The sequence below is a fragment of the Mustela nigripes genome, chromosome 3 (genome assembly GCF_022355385.1).
Source record: "Mustela nigripes isolate SB6536 chromosome 3, MUSNIG.SB6536, whole genome shotgun sequence".
NCBI classification, from domain to species: domain Eukaryota; kingdom Metazoa; phylum Chordata; class Mammalia; order Carnivora; family Mustelidae; genus Mustela; species Mustela nigripes.
This window is the reverse complement of record NC_081559.1, coordinates 38,101,027-38,123,220: the sequence shown is the minus strand read 5'-3', so window position 1 is coordinate 38,123,220 and position 22,194 is coordinate 38,101,027. Positions and strand designations below refer to the sequence as shown.

Here is a 22,194-nt window from a genome sequence, read left to right as displayed (position 1 = left end):
CAAAGAACAGACTGGAGTGCTTGGAGTTTCATGATCTTCTCTGGTCTTTGATAGTTTTCTTTTCTTTTTTTTTTTTAAGATTTTATTGATTTATCAGAGGGCGGGGGAGAGAGCAAGCACAGGCAGACAGAATGGCAGGCAGAGGCAGAGGGAGAAGCAGACTCCCTGCTGAGCAAGGAGCCCGATGTGGGACTCGATCCCTGGACACTGGGATCATGACCTGAGCCGAAGGCAGCTGCTTAACCAACTGAGCCACCCAGGCGTCCCTTTGATAGTTTTCTTAAGGAATTTCCTTCTCTGTTGGCTTCTTGGCCACACACTAGCCATCAGATTGCTCTGTAGAGAGAGCAGCAGTATGTGGAAGGGAGGGCTGCAGAGGATACCAGGAACCTCCAGGTCACCACCTGGAATTATCAGTAGGATTCGAAGGATCCTGTAGCATTAAGCAACAGAGAATCATACAGCTGGGAAAAATGAACGTCCAACTAAGATTGCTAAGTTAGATATACAACTTGTTAACTTTTTATAGAAGAGTAAAGGAATACCACCTTTGCAGTTAACTTCTCTACCAGTCTAGAAAGTTCTAATAGTGTGTTAGTTCTGCAGTTTACCTCTACTCTTACCAGCCTATTCATTGCCCAAGCCTCTATAAGTTGTAAGTTGTTAATCATATGTATTGTCATATTCTCCCTGAGTGGCAGATTAAGGTGTATCAGGCAATGAACAAAAACTATTCACACTTGGCAATAAGGCAATAAAGCAAAAGGATACATGTCCCAATTTGTTATTTACTACTAATTAGGTCCTGACTTTATGAGCTTACATGTTAACTTACAGATTTTTGTCCAGTAGAGGTGCACGGTAGAAAAGATAATGCTGGGTGCCTGGGTGGCTCAGTGGATTGAGCCGCTGCCTTTGGCTCAGGTCATGATCTCAGGGTCCTGGGATCGAGTCCTGCGTTGGGCTCTCTGCTCGGTGGGGGGAGCCTGCTTCCTCCTCTCTCTCTCTCTGCCTGCCTCTCTGCCTACTTGTGATCTCTCTCTGTCAAATAAATAAATAAAATCTTAAAAAAAGAAAAGAAAAGATAATGCCAAAGATTGTAGGCTTGTTGCCTTATTAACCAATTTGGGCTCCAATTTAAGAAACTTGTTTCAGCCAGCATGCCTTTCCTGGCCAACTTTATAAACCTCCTTTCCTTGAATTTTGTTGGTGGACCACACATGCTGAATTAACAAGGAAATTCATTTATTTATTTAGAGAACACCAGGGACAACTATTTGAAAACAAATATTGGAAAAGAGAAACAGGAAGTGTCTAGCTCACCCCAAAAGTTGTGTCAGATATGGTGTGCAAGTCTTGGGTTTGAGGATTTTAGGAATCTGAATTCAGAGCTAGTTTTACCTGATGCATTTTACTCTGAGCACCAAACACATGAAAATGAATCAGTGATATTAAAATCCCATTCACTGCATTTTCTTTTCCTATTTTATGTGCGAAGACATAAGTAATCTTTATAAATTCATATTTAATAGTATGAGCACTGTTGATTGAATAGATGTGCTCATTTTTGATGTTGTAGAAATATGTTCATAAAATGAGTGCTTTTTGATTAGCTCTTCATGCCTATCTAATACTGAAGTCTTGAATTTATGTGGTGTTTCCCACCCATTCTCTACCACCTCTTTATCTTTTATGGAGCACAGAATGCTAAGAACTCTTCTCCTGGATAATAATATTGTTATCATTTGGTCAAAAATCTTGAAAAGCTCAGAAGTCTTTCTGTCTAATTACCCTTGAAGAGAAAAAAAAAAAAAAAAGACAGAAAGAAAGAAGGAATCAGACAAACACTGGCAAAGTCAAGTTTTAGATTTTGATGGACGTCTTCCAGCAAGTTGTCCTGATTCAACCAGTTTAAGATTCCCAGGGACAAAACAAGGCTGTATTCCAACACATTTATTGACTCATTAACAATTTGGGAGAGGACCATACACTAGAGAACCATGGACCTTGCACCAAACGAAGACATAGATAGAGTTATTATACAGTTTGTGGAAGGGTGGAGTTGAAGTATAATTTATAGGATGCAGTGATTTGATAGGTTCAAACCAACCCAGAGTGCATGAAGATCAGGCCTGAATTGTGAAGTGAACCCAGGGTCCTTCCTATTGCTGGAAAACCACAAAGTTATGAAAATATGGAATATTGTCTTTAGAACTCCCATATTGGAAACTGTGCCCCTGGATTAGATATCAAGATTCCATCTCTTTACCAAAATAACTTAGACCCTCTAAACAAGGGTGAGATGCTTTATCCTTGCTGATACCATTTCAACAGCAAGTTTCTGATAGTTTGTCAATTGTGACAACAAAGTTCCTCAGTGAGTGAGGAAGCTCTAGTCATTCAAAGAAAGGTAAGACGTTTCACAGCTGCAGCAAGTTCTTAGGAAAATGTTTCGCATTAAACTTGCAGCTGGCCTTCTCTCTATCTGTTACTCCAGTCTCATGAATGACAGGGCAGATTTTTATCTCAGACCGAGCTAATTTCTACTTTTTCAATGCCATTGAGTAAGTAGTGGTTTATCAAAGGACTTTGCAAAAAGAATCTTATTTTAACTTCACCACAATCATGAGGTATAATGCAAAACAAATGTTGATAGCTCTGTTTTATACATGATGAAACCAAAGCACACATGTTTAAGGTTCTCCCCTCTTTCTCTTTCCGTAATGCCAAATAGTGAATTAAAAGCACAACTAGAATTACCATCCTTGATTTCTAGAACTCAATCCCATCGCTCTTTCTTTTCTTTAGAAAGGTAGAAAGAAATGATAATCAAAATGTCTTAATCCTGACTGTGAAATGTCAAGATTTACCACGTTTCAATGTACAAATTACTGTTTTCCTCTCATTCTTTATAGACCCCATGGATATTGGAACTATTTTTACTCTGGACATACATGGTAGAAGAGAGATATGTGCAAATGAGAATTCTTAGTGTGCAAATCAATCTTTAACCACATTTCTACAAAACATGAAATCTAGTTGTTTGCTGGATCATTCAAAAGTAGGTAATAAATTCCAAAGAATCCAGATTCAACTTTTTTATTAAAGAGGCTTTCTATTATATGAGATAGAAACTGAACATTCATAATTGCCAAAAGAGAAGTTTCTTTTTCCTCCTCCTCTTTCTTCATCTCCTCCTTCTCCTTCTTTTCCTCCTCCTTCTCCTCCACCTCATTCTTTTTCTTCTTCTTCCCTCCTTCCTTCCTTCTTTTCTTTTTTTATTTTAAAGTAGGCACCACACACAGCAGGAAAGCCTAACTTGGGGCTTGAACTCACAGCCCTGAGACCCTGACATGAAGACCTGAGCTGAGATCAAGAGTCAGACATTTAACCGACTGGGCCACCCAGATGCCCCAAGAGAAGTTGTTTCTTGCTTGTAGGTATGATCTCTGTGGTCTTCCCGGCCATGACTAGAAGGAGGGGTCTGGGGTAGATTGGGTGTGGATCAGTGTCCACTCTGGTTTACAGAGGATAGGCAAAAGTGGGTCCTCAAAGCTGCTGGCACGTCTACAGAATGTTCTTCTTACTGGTTTTGTAAAGGGAATGCCCGCTGGGCTCATCTGGATTACAAGTCATATAGCATGTCTCAGGGATGTCTTCATGTGATATACCCATGTGAACATTCCTACCTCTCTGAGCCTTCTGTTTCCTTCTTTGGTACTATGCCAAGGCTTTGGGGGGCATCTCCACCTTCTTTGCTAAAGGCTATCCTTTTGTCTAAGCTTCAAGGAGCCAGTTCCGTCACAGACAGGACCAGGCCCAGATGCCCTTGCCAGTGCCTTATGCCCTGATCAGAGGGGATGGCTTCCATATCAATGGAATCTCCATTCTCTAGTCTTATATTCTACCCTTCCTGGTCCTACATCCTTAAAACCCACTCCTACAAGTGTTTCTCTCTTGTTTTCAATATACATTAGCCAGTTCTTGGTGGGCTATACTTATGGGCACGACACAACCCTCAAGTTTAAATGGCTTAGACAACAAAGTCTTCTTCTTGCTTACTCAAAGCCACAGTGGATCTGGGAGCCCTCCTGGTGTAGTAGTGAATACACGGACCAGGCAGGGTCAATCTCTAGGCTCTGTCATCTCAAAACAAGACCTCTGTAATCAACATGGCAGGAGAGGTTACACAGGAAATTCTCACTGCCCTTCTGCGAATCAACTTGCAAATGACGTATGCCACTTCTGATCGTAGTCCACTGGTCAGTGTCTCAGTCATTTAGCCATGCTTACTGCATGTGGCTGGAAAGTAACGAGTAAGTTCTGTGTGGAGAGGGGAAAAGAAGAAAAAACCTTAAGGACCTAATAAAGGAGTCATATAAATAGAAGCACATCATACCATCCCTATAGGAAGACCTGATATTTTCTATTGTAAATTTCAATCCAAATTATTGAATAAGAGAACTTGACAAGATAATTTTTTATTTTATTTAGAAAAATAAATGAACGAAAATGGCAACAAAAAAAGTTTGAAAAAGCTGTCTGCACAGCAACAGGCAGAACTGTCAGTGGGAGGGACCACAGTCCCTTATCATGTAGCTGCTGAAGACTCTTTTGGGGGTTTGAGAAGTTCTTTATAGATCTTGCATATCAGCCCTTTGTCTGTAGTGTCATTAGCAAATATCTTCTCCCATTCTGTGTGTTGCCTCTTGGTTTTGTTGACTGTTTCCTTTGTTGTGCAGAAGCCTTTTATCTTGATGAAGCCCCAAAAGTTCATTTTTGCTTTTGTTCCCCTTGCCTTTGGAGACTTGTCTTGAAAGAAGTGGCTGTGTGTGCTGTGGCCCATGACAGAGAGGTTACTGCCTGTGGAGGACATTAGGAGAAGGAAGGGAAAAATAAAGGGATGGGGATGTGAGATCAGAGTGGGAGATGAACCATGTGAGACTATGGGCTCCAGGAAACAAATGGAGGGTTTTAGAGGAGAGGGGGTGGAGGGATGGGTAAGCCTGGTGGTGGGTTTAAGGAGGGCACGGATCACACATATCGAGCACTGGGTGTGGTGCATAAACAATTAATCTTGGGACACTGAAAAAATAAAATACCTAATGATGTACTGTATGATGATTGATGTAACACAATAAAAAAAAATAAAGATATGTGAGCATTAAAAAAAAACTGTTGGGGGTGAGGGGTGGGCTACTTTAGGAAAGAGTGGGATCCAACTGAAAACTGTGCTCTCTTATTTCCTGAATTGCAAAAATGTTTCCAAAAGTATTCATAAATATGTCCTCTAGCTGAAATCCAAGCTTGATAAATTTCTGGTTGTCCTGAAAAAACAAAGAGAAAAATGAGAATGGCCATAGCAACAGAGCTTGAGCTCTCCATGTTTCATATCCAGAGCTTCATTTTAGACTACCCAAATGTTAAGTGAGAATTAATACAGTTAGGAGTATTATGTTCCCAGATAGCTTGATCATTTCTCTTTATCTGGAGGATAGAGATGCAAAAAAGAGTACTGTATTATAGTCTAATTCTTCATCAGAAATTTATTGTTAATTTTTTTTAAAAATACCAGTGGCTATAGTTTCAAATACAGCATTTATGACTTACAGCACTACAATGGTACAGAAATGTTGAAGGCAAATTCATAGCGTCCCTCCTTCTCCCTCATCCCTTGAGATAATCCTTGTTAACTTTTGGATATAGTGTTAAGAAATTCGAAAGTAAAGAAATCCAAGATTTTGAAATTTGAGAAATTCGATTTGGTATCTTCCTTTAGAAAAGAGAAATACGAGTTGCCTTTAAAATGCCCTTGTCCAGGGGAGTGATGTCAGAAGACCCGCTGCTACAGAGATGCCCCTCCCAGCACTATGACCCCGTAGGTTCTGCCTGTAATCAACCTTCCATGCTCTGCCTCCGAATTGCAGCACTGGGAACCAGTGGAGATAGGGACAGAGATGTCCAGGTGTGAGGGGGAAGCCCCTGCCTACGCATTGCTGAGATCCTGGACTCCAGAGAGCAGGTGCACAGCCGGCAACAGCAAACAGTGCATGCACACACTCTACGACTAGGGATCTGGGGGGGCCCATTGTCAGGGTGAGTTAGGATAGCCCTAAGGTAATGTCTGCAAGGAGACCTGATCTGTTACTGTTTCCACACCTTGGCCCCCCGGGGTTTTTAGAATATTCCAGCATTTGCATGTGTGTCGGTTTGCCACAGGTTGAGGGAAACGGTAACAGTTACCTGATACAAGAGGATGAATGGCAAAGTGGCTTAATGGAAAGAAAGAGGGATGTAGAGGGAACCACTCACCTTGTAAAAAGCCCTGTGGTTCTCAAAGATGAGACACATGTCCTGAACGAACCCCTTCACTCGGAGGTACAGTTTCTTATTCAGCTTTTTCTTGATTTTGTTTAACCACATGAGTTTTGTTGGGCCATGAGATGCATTGTTACTCTGTTGAAAGAGGTGTGGAAGGGCAGGCTGTGAGCACAATTCAAGTCCACCCCCTGTTATAGACCGAGTATTTGTGTCCTCCCCAAATTCCTATGCTGCGATCCTAACCCATCGTGTGATGGTATTAGGAGGCTGGGCCTTTGGGACATGATTAGACCGTGAGGATGAGCCTCATGAATGGGATTAGTACCCTTATAAAAATGACCCCACAGAGCTCTCTCCCTCTCTTTCCATCATGTAAAGACACAAAATGAAGTTGGCAGTCTGCAGGATTACACAGGCCCCCCAATCTCAGGCTTCCAGCCTCCAGAGCTGGGAGAAATAAATATCTACTCTTTGAGCTGCCTTGTCCATGGTACTTTATGGTAGCAGCTTAAGGGGCCAAGGTCTAAGTAAGCTGACTCAGATGTCCATCAACAAGATGGAGATAGTGATGAGTGGACTCACTGGACCCATATCCCAAATTTGACAATGCCGGTTTCGGGCTTTGTTGCTGTTACTTACATAATGTGGTCTTGAGGCAAAAAAGGGGCTTTTTGAACAGCAGTAGACCTTCAAGAGGACAAATTCACATTTCTGCAAAAGAGAGAGGAGATTTTAAGTGAGAAGCATCTTGGAGAGAATGAAATATACATGCTCAGACAAAATGGATGGTTCCCAAACCTGTGGCCTATGAAACAAACATGGAATGAGAATTTTCTCTGGAATACAAATTTTAGTGTTAGGTCATGGGAATCAAAGCACAGCCGGGGACAGCTGTTCACCCCTGGGCACCATCCCTCCAGCCCTGCAAGACTGTGCTGCTTCTCTCAAGTCAAAAGATAGGAGGAGAGTTCAGGTTTGTATTTCAACTCACCAACTGTTCCTCAGGCACCATCCGCCTCTGTAAAACCTCAGATATCTGGTGACATTGCTGACTTGGTTGAAGAGCCTTTATCATGCAGAAGATGCAACTCCATGGTTCCCTGAGAAGTTGGGCATAAGGTCAGCAAAGATAGATTTTCTGTGACTCAGCCACTGTTTCTACAGCTGCTAAAGTCCTCTGTTCAGGAATGACTGGTGGTTTCCACACTGTATCCAACTTGTCTCTGTGCTAGAGCCCCATTTGGGCATAGCTGGCAGATACCCCTCCCATTTATAGTGGTAGCAGGACTGACAGTTTGTCAAGTGAGCTGCCATGGTGGATGATAGTCTTTCATTCATCTCAAAACTTAAGAGTTCCTAACTGAGCCACTATGGGCTCAGATATGAGCCCTGCCATTTAAAATTGAGAATTGGAAATTGGTACCTTCAGCACTGGAGTCTTGGGCCTTAGTGAGCCATCAGACTACAGTAAAAGGAAACCAGCTCTTGTTTCTCAACTTTGCTGAGTAAGCCCAGAGTTCTAGGCATCCTCTCCTCTGGCACTGCCATACCTAAGCCTAGAATCTGTGCTGCAGAAACTTCTTGGAAAGAAATCTATGAACAGAGTAGTGTCAGACATCTGCCATTTGACTCTACATTCAATGCCTCTGCCATTCTTTTCTGCTAAGCTCCCTGTGCTGAAGGGTTCTTGATAATCAGGAGGATACAGGGACACCTGGGTGGCTCAATCATTAGCGCCTGCCTTCGGCTCAGGTCCTAATCCCAGGGTTCTGGGATTGAGCCCTGCATTGGGCTCCCTGCTCAGTGGGAAGCCTGTTTCTCCCTCTCCCACTCCCCCACTTATTTTCCCTCTCTCACTATCTCTGTCAAATAAATAAAATCTTTTTTAAAAAATCAAGAGGATACAGTGATCCTTCCTAGATATGTCATTTGCCTCCTCTCTCCTTGGCTACTCCAGTGCTTGCTCAAGGGGCCCATTCCCGAGTACCTGTGGTGTGAGGATGGGGATATACATGGGCACAGCAATAAAGACCTGTCTTCTGCCTCTGCAGCATATCCAACTGCAGAGCTTTATGCAGAGTCCCTAAGATGACACTATTCCTTGGGAACTGCCTTGGAGCAGTTGGATTACATTAGACTCTCCCAGTACCAAGGGTGCAACGTTCTGTCTTCATAGGGACAGACACAATCCTGATGGAAATCATCCATCCTTCTTGGTCACAGAAATTCTGCCTACACTATCACTTACAGAATGCCTTATCAACCTTCATGCTATCCCTCTTACCATCATCTCTGACCAAAAATACATTTTTTAGAAAAGATTTTTATTTATTTATTTGACAGGCAGAGAGGCAGGCAGAGAGAGAGGGGAAGCAGGCTCCCCGCTGAGCAGAGAGCCCGACATGGGGCTCGATCCCAGGACCCTGAGATCATGACCCGAGCTGAAGGCAGAGGCTTAACCCACTGAACCACTTAGGTGCTCCCTCAAAATACATTTTAAGGCAAAATAAATATAGCATCCATGGTTATCTGAAGGCTCATCACAGTCCCAAATTTTTCAGCTTTTTGATGTTCCCAGAGCAGGTGATATATGCTTTAAACCAGCACCCTATGTATGATGCCATCTCCCCCTCAAAGTGCCTAGGTCTGAGAACCAAGTGGGAGATGTGGGGGTGACACTTGCAGAGTTTTTGCTTACCATTAATCTATTGCTGCTAACACTGTTCTACAATGGATATTGATACTGTAAGACTTGCTCCCTCTGCCTCAGGACACATACAACCAGAGACAAACACTGCCAGTTGAGTGCGCAGAGTGGGAGGAGCTGTGCCACAGGAAGGGAGGGCGAGAAGGGGCCAGGGCTCACTAACCGGTTAACATCTATATGGTGGATGTGGCATGTCTCATGAAAGGACTTTGGACAAGTATCACAGCAGAACAGCTTTCCAGGTCGACGGCACACCTCACATATATTTGAGTTTCCCGGCTAGAAGGGGAGGTAATGCAGACATCATTGGAATTAGTGAGAACCCAGAAGGTTGATACATTGAGACTCTAGAATCCATGGTCTTTGCTTGAGTCTGGAGGACGCTTGTAGATTTCTCTTCTCAAAATATTAAGAAATAACACTGAGTGAAGATTTTGGAAGAAGACATTCTGGTCTGCAGTGAAGTTTGGGAGGAAGTGGATATTAGACCATTAAAGTTCTCTTTATGAAGTCAAAGATTCTGACACAGACTAGCAACAACCACAAAAGAAGATGAATTAAAGATAATCTGAGGAATTTATTATTTTGCTGGCAAAACTTGGCTCGGGAATATAACACAGTGTCTTATCTAGTTATTGCATCATCTAATTGACTCACTGAAGAGGGATTTACCGAGGATTTAATGTAAGAGATTACACTTCTGACATATCACTACATCCTATTTTCTTGGCCATAAGTTTCCCATGATTTGAAGGGCCTGGGGGAGAGTTCCTGCACTATGAGTTCTGTGCCTGGAGGACCCCTGGGCCAGTGACATACCTCTGGTTTGGAAAGACGTAGATACAGATTACCAGGTGGATGCCAGGGAGGACAGAGCTCTTTGGCTCTGGGAGCCTGGGGTAAGAGGTCCCATGATTTAGCTCGGCATGTAAGGTGTGGAGGTGCCATCCCCAAATGGCCACAGATTGTGATAAGTGACCACCACAACTGAAGGCCTAGGACATACCTTCATTTTCTGAGCACATGGAAGACCTATACTATACTATATATTGTAAAGGAGCCACAAAATTGGTTAATGCTAGATTTTTCACCAATCATAATATGTGAGACCTTAAGCCAGATTTAATTTTCTTTTTTTTAAGTTTATTTTATTTGACAGACAGAGATCACAAGTAGGCAGAGAGGCAGATAGAGAGAGAGGGAAGCAGGCTCCCTGCCAAGCAGAGAACCCAATGCGGGGCTCAATCCCAGGACCCTGGGATCATGACCCGAGCCGAAGGCAGAGGCTTTAACCCACTGAGCCACCCAGGCACCCCCAGATTTAATTTTCTTGAGAGAAGTTAAACATTTGATAGTGTTTGTATCTAAGTATTGTGGAGAAACAAATGTGTGTTAAAAACAATGGAATTAATAGACCAAAATAAGACTTGGTCAAGGAATAAGCCCATTGGTAGGTAAAGAAATCACATTGTTTTCCTGGTGTGTGTGTGTGTGTGTATGATAATCTGTGTGAATAACATGTGAATCCCGACATACTACAATTTCTATGTAAGAGTGTGCCTGTGCTGCAGAAATTCCCAGAAGGATGAGCACCTGGCTCTTCTCCTGGGACCGCCTGAACAGCTAGAGGGCCAACTGAAGAAGACTATGTGATAGGGAAACATTTCATCCAATGCGTGGCAGCTCTACACTTAGATGAAAATATCCTGTCTACACCATGGATTGGAAGAAGGGTTTACATCCTCTTGTGACAATCTAGGTAGAGAATAATGCACAGATTGCGGGGGGGGGGGGGTTGCTGGCCAACCCAGCTATGGGTGGTTGGGACTCTTGGTGGTGATGAGGAAGTGAGGAGGTGACAGGGAGCACCATTCCTCCTCTTCCTTCTAGAAACACTCTTTATGCTTTGTTCCATGATATTATACTCTCTTGGATTTTTTTTTTTTAAAGATTTTATTTATTTATTTGACAGAGAGAAATCACAAGTGGGCAGAGAGGCAGGCAGAGAGAGAGGAAGGGAAGCAGGCTCTCCGCTGAGCAGAGAGCCCGATGCGGGACTCGATCCCAGGACCCTGAGATCATGACCTGAGCCGAAGGCAGCGGCTTAACCCACTGAGCCACCCAGGCACCCTCTTGGATTTTTTTTCTAAGCCTCTGCTTCTTTTTCTTCTTATTCTTCTTTTTTTTTTTTTAAATATTGTCTCTTGATCTTTATTTGGCTTATTTAACTTTTGTGTAGAAAAGTCAGGTTGTCATCTAAACAAATGTCAGAAAAATGAAACACATATTTCTCACAAATATGTATTGGAGGAAGATCAGAGAATTCATCCGTTTTCACACAATTTTGGTGTTCATCTATATGTATAATATTTTAAAATTTATTTATTTATTTATTTTTAATTTATTTTCGGCATAACAGTATTCATTATTTTTGCACCACACCCAGTGCTCCATGCAATCCGTGCCCTCTATAATACCCACCACCTGGTACACTGACCTCCCACTCCCACCCCTTCAAAACCCTCAGATTGTTTTTCAGAGTCCATAGTCTCTCATGGTTCACCTCCCCTTCCAATTTCCCCCAATCCCTTCTCCTCTCTATCTCCTCATGTCCTCCATGCTATTTGTTATGCTCCACAAATAAGTGAAACCATATGATAATTGACTCTCTCTGCTTGACTTATTTCACTCAGCATAATCTCTTCCAGTCCCATCCATGTTGCTACAAAAGTTGGGTATTTGTCCTTTCTGATGGAGGCATAATACTTGATAGTGTATATGGACCACATCTTCCTTATCCATTCGTCCGTTGAAGGGCATCTTGGTTCTTTCCACAGTTTGGCGACCTTGGCCATTGCTGCTATAAACATTGGGCTACAGATGGCCCTTCTTTTCACTACATCTGTATCTTTGGGGTAAATATCCAGTAGTGGAACTACAGAACACTCATGAAAGAAATTGAAGAAGACACAAAAAGATGGAAGACCATTCCATGCTCTTGGATCGGAAGAATAAACATTGTTAAAATGTCTATACTTCCTAGAGCAATCTATACTTTTAATGCCATTCTGATCAAAATTCCACCAGTATTCTTCAAAGAGCTGGAGCAAATAATCCAAAAACTTGTATGGAATCAGAAGAGACCCCAAATCACTAAGGAATGTTGAAAACCAAAAATAAAACGGGGGGCATCACGTTACCTGATTTCAAGCTTTACTACAAAGCTGTGATCACCAAGACAGCATGGTACTGGCATAAAAACAGACATATAGACCAGTGGAACAGAGTAGAGAGCCCAGATATGGACCCTCAACTCTATGGTCAAATAATCTTCGACAAAACAGGAAAAAATATACAGTGGAAAAAAGACAGTCTCTTCAATAAATGGTGCTGGGAAAACTGGACAGCTATATGTAAAAGAATGAAACTGGGCCATTCTCTTACACCGTACACAAAGATAAACTCAAAATGGATAAAAGACCTCACTGTGAGACAGGAATCCATCAGAATCCTAGAGGAGAACATAGGCAGTAATCTCTTCGATATCAGCCACAGCAACTTCTTTCAAGATATGTCTTCGAAGGCAAAGGAAACAAAAGTGGAAATAAACTTTTGGGACTTCATCAAAATTAAAAGCTTCTGCACAGCAAAGGAAACAGTCAAGAAAACAAAGAGGCAATCCACGGAATGGGAGAAGATATTTGTTTCTTTTTTTCAGGTATCCAATTCATCACCAGTCCTGCCAATCCTGCCAGTCCCATCTTCTTCTCAATGCTTCTATGAGGTCTATGACCATGAGGACGCAGATGTCCTACTTATAACACTGTCTTATTAGCCAAAGCACAGCAGCCTTTTTTCAGGTTCTAAATCATAACAATCAGAATATCATCCATGTACCCAGTGAGCTGAGGTGAATTGGGATATATCTCAATTTATAAATTCTTTCCATCTATAAATTCAATATAAGAAGAGAAACAAAAATCACACATAAGAGGGAATTCTAGGGTCTGTATCTTGCCCACACACTTTGAAAGGGAAAATGTATGGAATATCCTGTCAGGGACATCCCTGTATACAACCCCACATGGGCCTGGTATGGACCATGTAAATATTTCTCTTTTTTATCATAACAGATGACACCAATGGATGCTGACCACTGCTGGGTGGAGGTTTCTGGACCATTATTTTATGAGGTGCACTATAAGTAGGCCCTGAGAAAGAATTAACAAACTTGCCAATCTTGTGTTGGAAGGCCTATAATCTACGAAGCCCACAAACTCAACATATATCTTTTTAATCTTTTTAGCAAGAAATTTGTCCTTTTGCTTGGCATTGGTTCTCAACCTGCTGTACAATAGAATCACTTGGGGAGCTTTAAAAAATATTCTGATGCCCGAGGCCACATCCTCAGAGATTCAATTAGTTGCATGTGATTTTGATTGTTTGTGTCAACAGGTGGGAAGGATATTGGCAGTTTGTTTTAAAAATGAAAACCTAGATGGTTTTCAGGTGCAGTCCTTAGTGGAGAGCTCTGGCTTCTAAAGCAGGTTTCTGGATCAGCAGAAGCAATGTCCACTGAATCATGCTGGAAGTGTAAATTCTCAGGCGCCATCCCTCACTCAATGAATCAGAAGCCCAGGAAATTCAGATGGACACTGCAGACTGAACCGCCCTGGCCCACATGGCCCACAACTTTGGCCGTGTATTAAAACCACCAGAGGAGCTTTGGAAAATCTTGATCCTTAGAACACTAGCATCAGAACTTCTGTGGGTGGAACCTCCAGTTGATTGCCATGTGCGGCCAAGGTTGGGAGCCCAAGGTCTGGTGGGATTTCTTCTGGCAAAGTGTGGGAGCTATGAGTAGAGTCATTATCAGTCTACAAAATCTGCCACAGAAAGGCTATGAAAAGGAGTGTGGACATTCTTATTAGGAGACTCTGGGAAACAAACTGAGGGTTCTAGAAGGGAGGAGGGTCGGGGGATAGATGAGTGTGGCATGGATTGCACGGAGCACTGAGGTTTATACACAAACAATGAATCATGAACACAACACCAAGAACTAATGATGTACTCTATGGTGACTAACATAACATAATTTTAAAAAAAGAGGAAGAAGTGTTGCCTTTTTATCTTCACAGAGGGCTTGGCTGTGAGCTGTGGGAATAACCCTCCATGTCCATTCCAGTTATCAGAAAGGCTGTGAAGACCTCAGAGATGAGAGCTATTCCACTATACAAGGGTCCCACCTCCAGCAGAGGAATCAAAGTCATGTGGTTGCATCTAGATCATGCTGGGCAATGCTAGAGGACCAGGAGGGCATGGCAACCCTTTTCTAATCCTCTCTCCATAAGCATCCCTTATCAGTACAGCTGCACATCATTCTACAGTGAGAGCCCCCCTGGAGTGGTGCAAAAAAGTGATTTGGCCCAAAATTCCCATCTTGTTGCAATGAAAGCAACCAAAGTGTGATTTGGCTTAGAGGGAGGGGTCCTTTGTGATGTTGGCAGACTTTAATGCAGGCAGCCGTAGTAAGCAGGGTCTTTAGATCATAAGGGTCCATATATAGTCAAGCACTAGCCAAGCAGTTTGAGTAAAAATGTCTGCGATTTGCTACGTGTTGATAATTTCCATCTTAGCCAGTTCAGGTTCCTGACAGCTTCCTTAAGATGGGCTCCAGGTCTCCATAAAGGACCCTGTGATATTTATCTGTATCACCCACTTGCCCTATGTACATTTCTCTGCAGGGCTGGGGACAGGGTCTGCCCCTAAACTTGCCAGCTTGGCCCAGCCTGTTCCTTCTGGTGGATGTTTCAAACCTTCTTAGCTCTGCTTCTATCTAAGAGTGGATGTTGATGATCTTCCTTTCCTTCCTTATTACCTTCTTTAAAATACTGTTCTTCTCTCAGATTCGCTCCTTATCTGTCATGGGCAGGCCAGCCTTAGTTATTACCACTTAAAGTCCTGGCTCTAGAGACCCCAGTGGTCTAGCGCTCTGTCTCCCATACCTACTCTCAAGGGGAAATAAGGGAACAGGGAACTTTCCCTGAACAAATGGAAAGGAAGTTTCACGCAGAGACACCAACTCCAAAATCATCTCCCTGGGGTGGATGATACGTTTGTTCTCTGCTTGTCACACACAAGGACACACTCCAACTGAGTCTGAACATGCTTCAGGAAAACGCCGCAATGACACAGGTAATATATGGAGGGACAAGGCCTGGGTTATTCTGAGGTCACAGGTGGGGGAGTCAGTACTTACATAAGGGTCAAAAAAGTCCTTGCTAGGCTCTGGTGTTGTCTGCTGAAAAGGAAGAAAGATTGAGTGACAATATTGAATATGATTTTTTCACTAACCACGCATTTGAGTGAACTTCTTTATACAAAGGATTCATGCCACAGCCCTCCCTTTACTTTATATCTGTTTTTATGGGTCTGTATGTCTAACTGGAGAATAAAAAAATCATGAAATTTTATGTCACTGTCAGTTTGGCCCAATGCAAGCTCCATTCTCTGACTGCTCTTCCCAAAGCAGGCCTTTGTGAAGCCACGCAGGGAGCCTGGTCCTGGATTCCGCAGCTGGAGTTGAAGCTGCAGTGAGGGACTCAAGCTGAGGACTGACTATCCATGGCCCCCAGTGACCACACCACCCAGCGTCCTGAACACCGTGCATGTGTCCCAAAGAACCCCACTGTCTTCTGCAGCTCACCCAGGGCCTAGTCCTGAAAATAAAATGGATCTAAGGTCCCCAGTCCTGTTTGTCTTCTTCCTAAAGCTAAACACCTCTGCACTTTCTCCTGAATCCCAAAAGGATGCATTGATCTTGGATATCTGTGGAATGACTTGGCCTCCTTCAGTTTGGAAGAACGGCTGCCTAGCTTCTACCTCCTGCCCGAGGCAGTGAGGCCACAGATAAGCCACTTGGTGTGATCCAGAGTACAATGACCTGGGAGGTAGCCATGCCACTGCTAGACCACTAGAGTGGTGTAGTAACCCCCACCCCATCCCAACAGTTATTATTCCACGTTAGACAATAAAGTTGAAACAGTCCCTTGGATCTGTCACTTTGCCCTCCTGTGCGCTGCCACTGACCAAGCATATGCTTAGTGCTTAACGCTTGTGCCACAGGTGTTTGTTGAATGGGTACAGAAGGGCACAAACAAATGAACACAGCTGTCACTCAGGAGATGAAGTTTCTTAGTAACCGGTAAATGATTAGCGTGGATGGGGTGCCTGGGTGGCTCAGTGGGTTAAGCCTCTGCCTTTGGCTCAGGTCATGATCTCAGGGTCCTGAGATTGAGCCCTGCATCAGGCTCCCTGCTCAGCAGGGAGCCTGATTTCCCCCTTCTCTCTGCCTCCCTCTCTGCCTACTTGTTATCTCTCTGTCAAAAAAATAAATAAAATAAAATAAAGATTAGCATGGACTTTTCTGTCTTACTATATTGGAACACCTCAGCTACCACCATCAGGTTTAACAGGAATCTTATGAGCAGGGAAACTGCCAATAGTACCACCTCTCATTTGATGGTGCAAGGGACAGAAGCCTAGGGACTGGGGAAGGAAAAGGCCCTCTGCAGAGATGCTTTGAGAATGGAGGTAGGGACACCTTAAGAGTTGTAAGTCCAGATGGAGATGGCATCTGTGATAAAGGGATGGGAGATGGCCAACTCAATTGACAAACAGGGACTGAGTCACCTTTGACTCCCTAGCACTAGATAGAGATGTTTGCTCTTTTTTTTTTTCCCCAAGATTTATTTATTTATTTGTTAGAGAGAGAGCGCAAGCAGGCAGAGTGTCAGGCAGAGGCAGAGGGAGAAGCAGGCTCCCTGCTGAGAAAGGAGCCTGATGCAGGATTCGATCCCAGAATCCTGGGATCATGACCTGAGCTGAAGGCAGTCACTTAACCAACTGAGCCACCCAGGCGTCCTGAAATGTTTACTCTTAAGCAAATAATGTGTCTTTCTCCAGAAAACCCAGTGGGTGCAGGCCCTTGTGACAGAGTTGTTAGCATAAAGTCAGTGGAGCAGGTAGCCCCAGAAACCAACTTTGTGAAGACTGTGACTTTTTGTACAGCAGAGATGGACCAAGGGGACCTCTATTGGAGGTTAAGAAAATGGAAGCTCTTCCATCTCCTTTTTTTGCACCACACAGGTTCTTTCTTGCACTTGCTCTTGGAGAGGACATGGAAAACACCAACTATCCTACCTCCTTCCTTGGAATCCATGCACCATGGAAACCACTAGTCCATGAACTCCACATGCGACTTTGAGGGAAAGAGAATTCACCTCCATAGATGGAAATGAGGTTTACAAAGCCCCTCTGGTGAGCCCTGATGCTTTCATGCAGACACCCAGCTCCAAAACTATCTCTCTGGTGTAGTCTCTCCACAAAGCAGATCTTCTGGGTTAGCAGTGTCTCACCCCTGGCACATCAGCCTTCCAATCTCTCTGTTCTCTAAGGTGGTATCTCCATAAAGGGAGTGAATGTTCCCTTAAAGAAGGATCCCTTGGAGAAGGACTCACTGTGGAAATGCACATGTGCATGTGAAGCAGAGGAAAGATACAAAAGAAAGGGAGAGAACGCCATCTGGGTTGTTAGCTTCGCCAAGCGACACACGGCTATTATCCATCCCAAGGGGGCAAGACACTGGCAGAAAGTCATGTGATAATTACTTTTCTTCTTCTTCTTCTTGGTGGTTCTGGTAGATATTTTTTCTGAAAGAGAAATAAGATTAATGCTATAATGGGTCTTTGTTTCTACTCTGAGAGCTTGGCATTCCACCTGCCCTCCAGATAGGTCCCACTGTCAACCCAAATTCAAGGTGTCTTCATGGAAAATAATGTCCCTCTCCAAACCTGTAACACACTGTTCTTTCTTACCCAGACTAGATAAGATAAGCTTTTAAAATTGCATCCTCTCTTGTTTTCCTCATAGCCTCACCAGGCTTTTCCTCACCATGTCTTCTGCACCCACTGCCTCCTTTCCATCCTCCGGGAACTTTCTAGCTTGTGTGTCTATACCTCACATGCTACAACTACTCCACGGCCACATACCTGGGGAGGGACGGACAGTGGGTAGGCCCCATCAGTGACCCTGGGCACACAAAGGTGTCTAGGCCTTTGGGGAGACAAGTAGGATGAGCCTTACAGAATGGGTGCAGATGATGAAGAGTAAACCATGCTCTGACAGAGTGTTTTGGGATCCAGAGATGGGTGAGTACAGTAGGCTGAATAATGGCCCCCAAAGTTGGTCAGACCCTAAACCCCAGACCTCTGAATATGTTAACTTCAGTGGTAAAAAGGACTTTATGGATGTAATTAAATTAAGGATCCTGCAATGGGGGGATCATTCTGGTTATCTGTGCAGGGCCAATGTAATGACCAGCATCCTGTTGCCAGGGAGACAGGAGGGTTAGAGTGAGGAGTAGGAGATGTAATGATAGAACACGATGTTGCAGTGATGCCAAAAAGGGCCTCAAGCCAAGGAACACAGACAACTTCCAGAAGCTGAAAAAGGCAAGGAACAAATTCTCCCTGGAAGGCTCCAGAAAGAACCAGCCCTGACAACACTTTGACTTGAGCCCAGTGAAACCAATTTCACATTTCCAGCCTCCCGACCTGTTCAGATAATGGATTTGTATAGTTTTAAGCCACCCAGGTTGTAAAGGGAGCAGCCTCAGGAAACCAGTGTAGTGAGAGTGCTGTTTGAGTTGGGCCTTGAAGGCTGAGAAGGGGTGGCTCAGGCCCAGAGGCCGTAAAGGTCAGGTGAGGTCTTCATGGCTGCCACTCTCCACCCTCCAACCCATCGTGCATTCTCTGATCAGACTAATACTTCTAAAACAGTGTTTCACCTGTGTTAGTCCCAAAACTCCCCGTGATTCCTCCATGATTAAAGGAAGGGTCCAGACTCCTTCCTCCAGCCTCCAAAGTCTAAGAAACCCCCCAATTTAAATTACGTTCCTGTGACCCCATTACACAGTGGTGATGATTTATGGCCCCATCAGGGCCACAATTTACTGTTCCACATTCAAAAGGATAAGAGCTCATGCATTTAGAGGATTAAGTTATAATATAAAGCAGCCAAGATGCTTCTGAGTACAATGTTAGTAGGTAACACATGCCCTGTGGGCTTCGCGACAGTTTTCTGGACACTGAGAAATTCTGATAATGAATGATGGAGCTGGTGAACAATAACACTAAACCCTGGACATAAGCCACGTGTCATTGGGATACCTTAATCAGGTCTTTCAGGGTGAATCCGCCACATCTCACACTTGTCTTCCAGTTCTTGGATCGTGAGTATTTTCCTTCAACTTCAAATTCCCTGAGGGTGAACCACCTTCCATCCACACCCTGTATACACTTCTCTGAGGTTCCTGTGAGACCAAAACAAGGAGTTGCCAGGAGTAACCCCTGCCCCCGACTGCAGAACCTCCAGGATGTAGTCTCCGCCATGGACCTGGGCCACATGTCTTGGGCTCTGAATCTACAGCAGGATAACTGACATGACTTTCAGTTGCCCACAGGCAGCCTGGAAGGCAAGGGTGGAAGAAAGCTCCTGGTCCTGTGTACCTATGTCTTTGATGTTTGTGCAACAAGGACAAGAATTAGCACCAACATTTATTTTTTAAAAGTATCTCAGTATATTCAAAAGAGGAAAATCTGAATGGCTCTGAAGATGAATGAGGAGGATTCTTTTCCTCCCCTTCTCTGAGAGCCAGGCTGAGTTTCAGAGGGGACAGACGAGGTCCCATGGGTGACCATGTGGCAGCTGTTGTCACACATCTTCTTCCTCTTGCACAATATTGACCATCCAGCTAATGGAAATTAGTTATTTCTCATATTTAGGGGGCACCTGCATGGCTCAGTAGGTTGAGCATCTGACTCCTGATTTTGGATCAAGTCAGGATCTCAGGGTCGTGAGATTGAGTCCTGCATTGGGATCCACACTGGGCATAGAACATGGGTATTTTCCAGTTAAAAAGCACAGAAGATCATGAAACCCACCTTGTATCATTTTCTCCTTATATAAAGTCCCCTTTGCCTCTCCACAGGTCACAGGAAGTTCCAGAAGGTAAAAATTTATACGTGTATCTCTGGGAATTCTTGGACCTGTAAAGAAGCATTATTTTTTTCATTCCATTTTTCTGAACAACTGTGCACTGTTTTGATCACACCCATCTTGAGATCTTTCTTTTATAATTTAAAATGTATGGGAGGGCTTTCCCCCTGAACTCATTACCCTTCTAGGTCTTTCTTTTATGGCAGATTAGGAGCACAAAAATAATGTCATTCTCTGAAACCCTACATTAAAAGCTTTGTGCAGAGGTGTCTGAATCTCCAAATTTGTTGACCACAACTCCCCATTGTGCCATGATTTTCCTCCTTTTGTATTATTGCTTTGAAGTTGTGTAGCTGGAGATAAAATTCTCCACTTTTAGTTTTGTCTTGAGGAATCAGCTCAGGGACAGAAAGCCAGATTGCAATGGGGCATCTAGCTGGGGCAGTGTCTCTCTTCTCTCCTTGCTCTCTGCTTGTTTCACTTCTCCTTCATGTGAGCTTTCTCTGTCGCTAAAAAGGAAACTCAGAGTAGAGTGTGCTAGAAGTGCAAATTACTCAGGGAGGGGACCTCTGCACATACCTTGGGTGGGGGCACTGGGATCTGATTCTGCTGAAGGAGGCATTGCAAGTCTTAAAATGAAGAAACACCTTCAGAGGCAGGTGCTCCTGCCTTTCTGATCAAAACTGAGGGGGAGTCATTAAAAACACAAACTGGGGCTTCTCTATGGAATGGGAAGTATGGGTGGCCATGGTCCTTTCAGAGTTAGTTCTGTTAGAGCTGGAGTGGGCCTAGAAGGTCACTCAGTCTAATTCACCTGTCACCCACCCATTTACAGAGAAGGAAATTGAGGCCAAAAAACAAAACCAAAACCCACAAATGATAATCCAAAGTCACACAACCAAAAGAAGTTTGGAAATTAGGACACAAGTCTTGTATTGCCACCTAGGGTCCCCCTTGATGGGCAACCTGTGGCTCTCTATGTGGGCAAGAGGACGGTCAGTTAAATATCATGAAAGTCATATCTTTTATATTTTTCCTTATATTTCCTTCCTCAAAAGTTATCAGTGGAGTAATAGAAGCCCTCTACATGTCCAAGAAGGCCTGGGGTCTCTCAGATCAACTGGCTAATCAATGGAATGGGTATTATATCATCTTGTCTTGTTGTTGAAGTTAACCAAGGCCATTGACTATCCTAAAATTTGTTACTTATTCAAAAAGGCAATTAAGTAAACTGATTGATCACTCAAAACACAGAGTATAAAATAAGAATTTAGATACTTAATTATTAAAAGTATATTATTTACTTCCTTTTACCTCTTTTTCTGCCTCTTCTCAAAGACCTGGTGATGACTGGTTTTCTCCCTGAGAAAGTAAAAAAAATAACACAAATGTCTCTTGTTTATAACATTACATTGCAAATGGTAGTGTTTTACAAAAATACCATTCAAATGTAACTTTTCAGAAGCCTGTCTAGTACTTGAAGAAATGTAACAAATGTGTCAATGAATCAGGAGTCAGGAACTTTTTCCTGTAAACTAAGAGATAGTAAATACTTAAGGTACCTAATTGCTGTTGTGACTATTCAAATCTGCTGTTGTATTATGAAAGCATCTGTAGATAATATGGAAATGAAAGATGTGGCTGTATTCCAATGAAACTTTACTTACAAACAGCCAATTGGCTGTATTTGTCCTGTGGGCCATAGTTTGCTGAACCCTGGCCTAGACTTAGTTACAAAGATGATACTTAACTGAGATTCATCCTATATTTCTTTTACTATTATCTCCAAATAAATTTGAAATAGTATTTTGTAGATTTCTGAAGCAACTTGGTGAGAAAAATAGTGAAATTAGACATCTACTAGGTGCTTCTTTTCTGTCAAGAACTATCCTTAGACCTTGCCTCTATTAACTTACTTCATCCTTAGAACAAATTATCAAACAGGAACTAATACTATCCCCACTTTACAGATGAGAAAATCAATGCTTACAGAAAAGAAATACAGATTAAATGAAGATGCTGAAGATTTCCTTTAGTAAAGAGACAGAGATAAAAGGCAGTAATACAAGGTTTCAAGGGAGATTTCATGGGGGAATCTACAGGTCAGA

General features: G+C 43.1%; 1 protein-coding gene across 1 annotated transcript in view; it reads right to left on the bottom strand.

Annotated features, from left to right (window-relative positions):
* Nucleotides 1-4,465: 4,465 nt before the first annotated feature.
* Nucleotides 4,466-22,194, bottom strand: part of SP100 (SP100 nuclear antigen) — an 88,204-nt gene continuing 70,475 nt past the window's right edge. The window contains exons 19-28 of the mRNA XM_059395480.1: nucleotides 21,401-21,448; nucleotides 20,032-20,136; nucleotides 19,258-19,400; nucleotides 17,698-17,739; nucleotides 15,288-15,329; nucleotides 9,192-9,307; nucleotides 7,313-7,421; nucleotides 6,961-7,032; nucleotides 6,313-6,456; nucleotides 4,466-5,327 (exon numbers count right to left, since the gene is read on the bottom strand). Of these exons, the coding sequence (XP_059251463.1) occupies nucleotides 5,202-5,327; nucleotides 6,313-6,456; nucleotides 6,961-7,032; nucleotides 7,313-7,421; nucleotides 9,192-9,307; nucleotides 15,288-15,329; nucleotides 17,698-17,739; nucleotides 19,258-19,400; nucleotides 20,032-20,136; nucleotides 21,401-21,448 (947 nt within the window). The 3' untranslated portion in view covers nucleotides 4,466-5,201. The remainder of the gene's footprint in view (nucleotides 5,328-6,312; nucleotides 6,457-6,960; nucleotides 7,033-7,312; nucleotides 7,422-9,191; nucleotides 9,308-15,287; nucleotides 15,330-17,697; nucleotides 17,740-19,257; nucleotides 19,401-20,031; nucleotides 20,137-21,400; nucleotides 21,449-22,194) is intronic.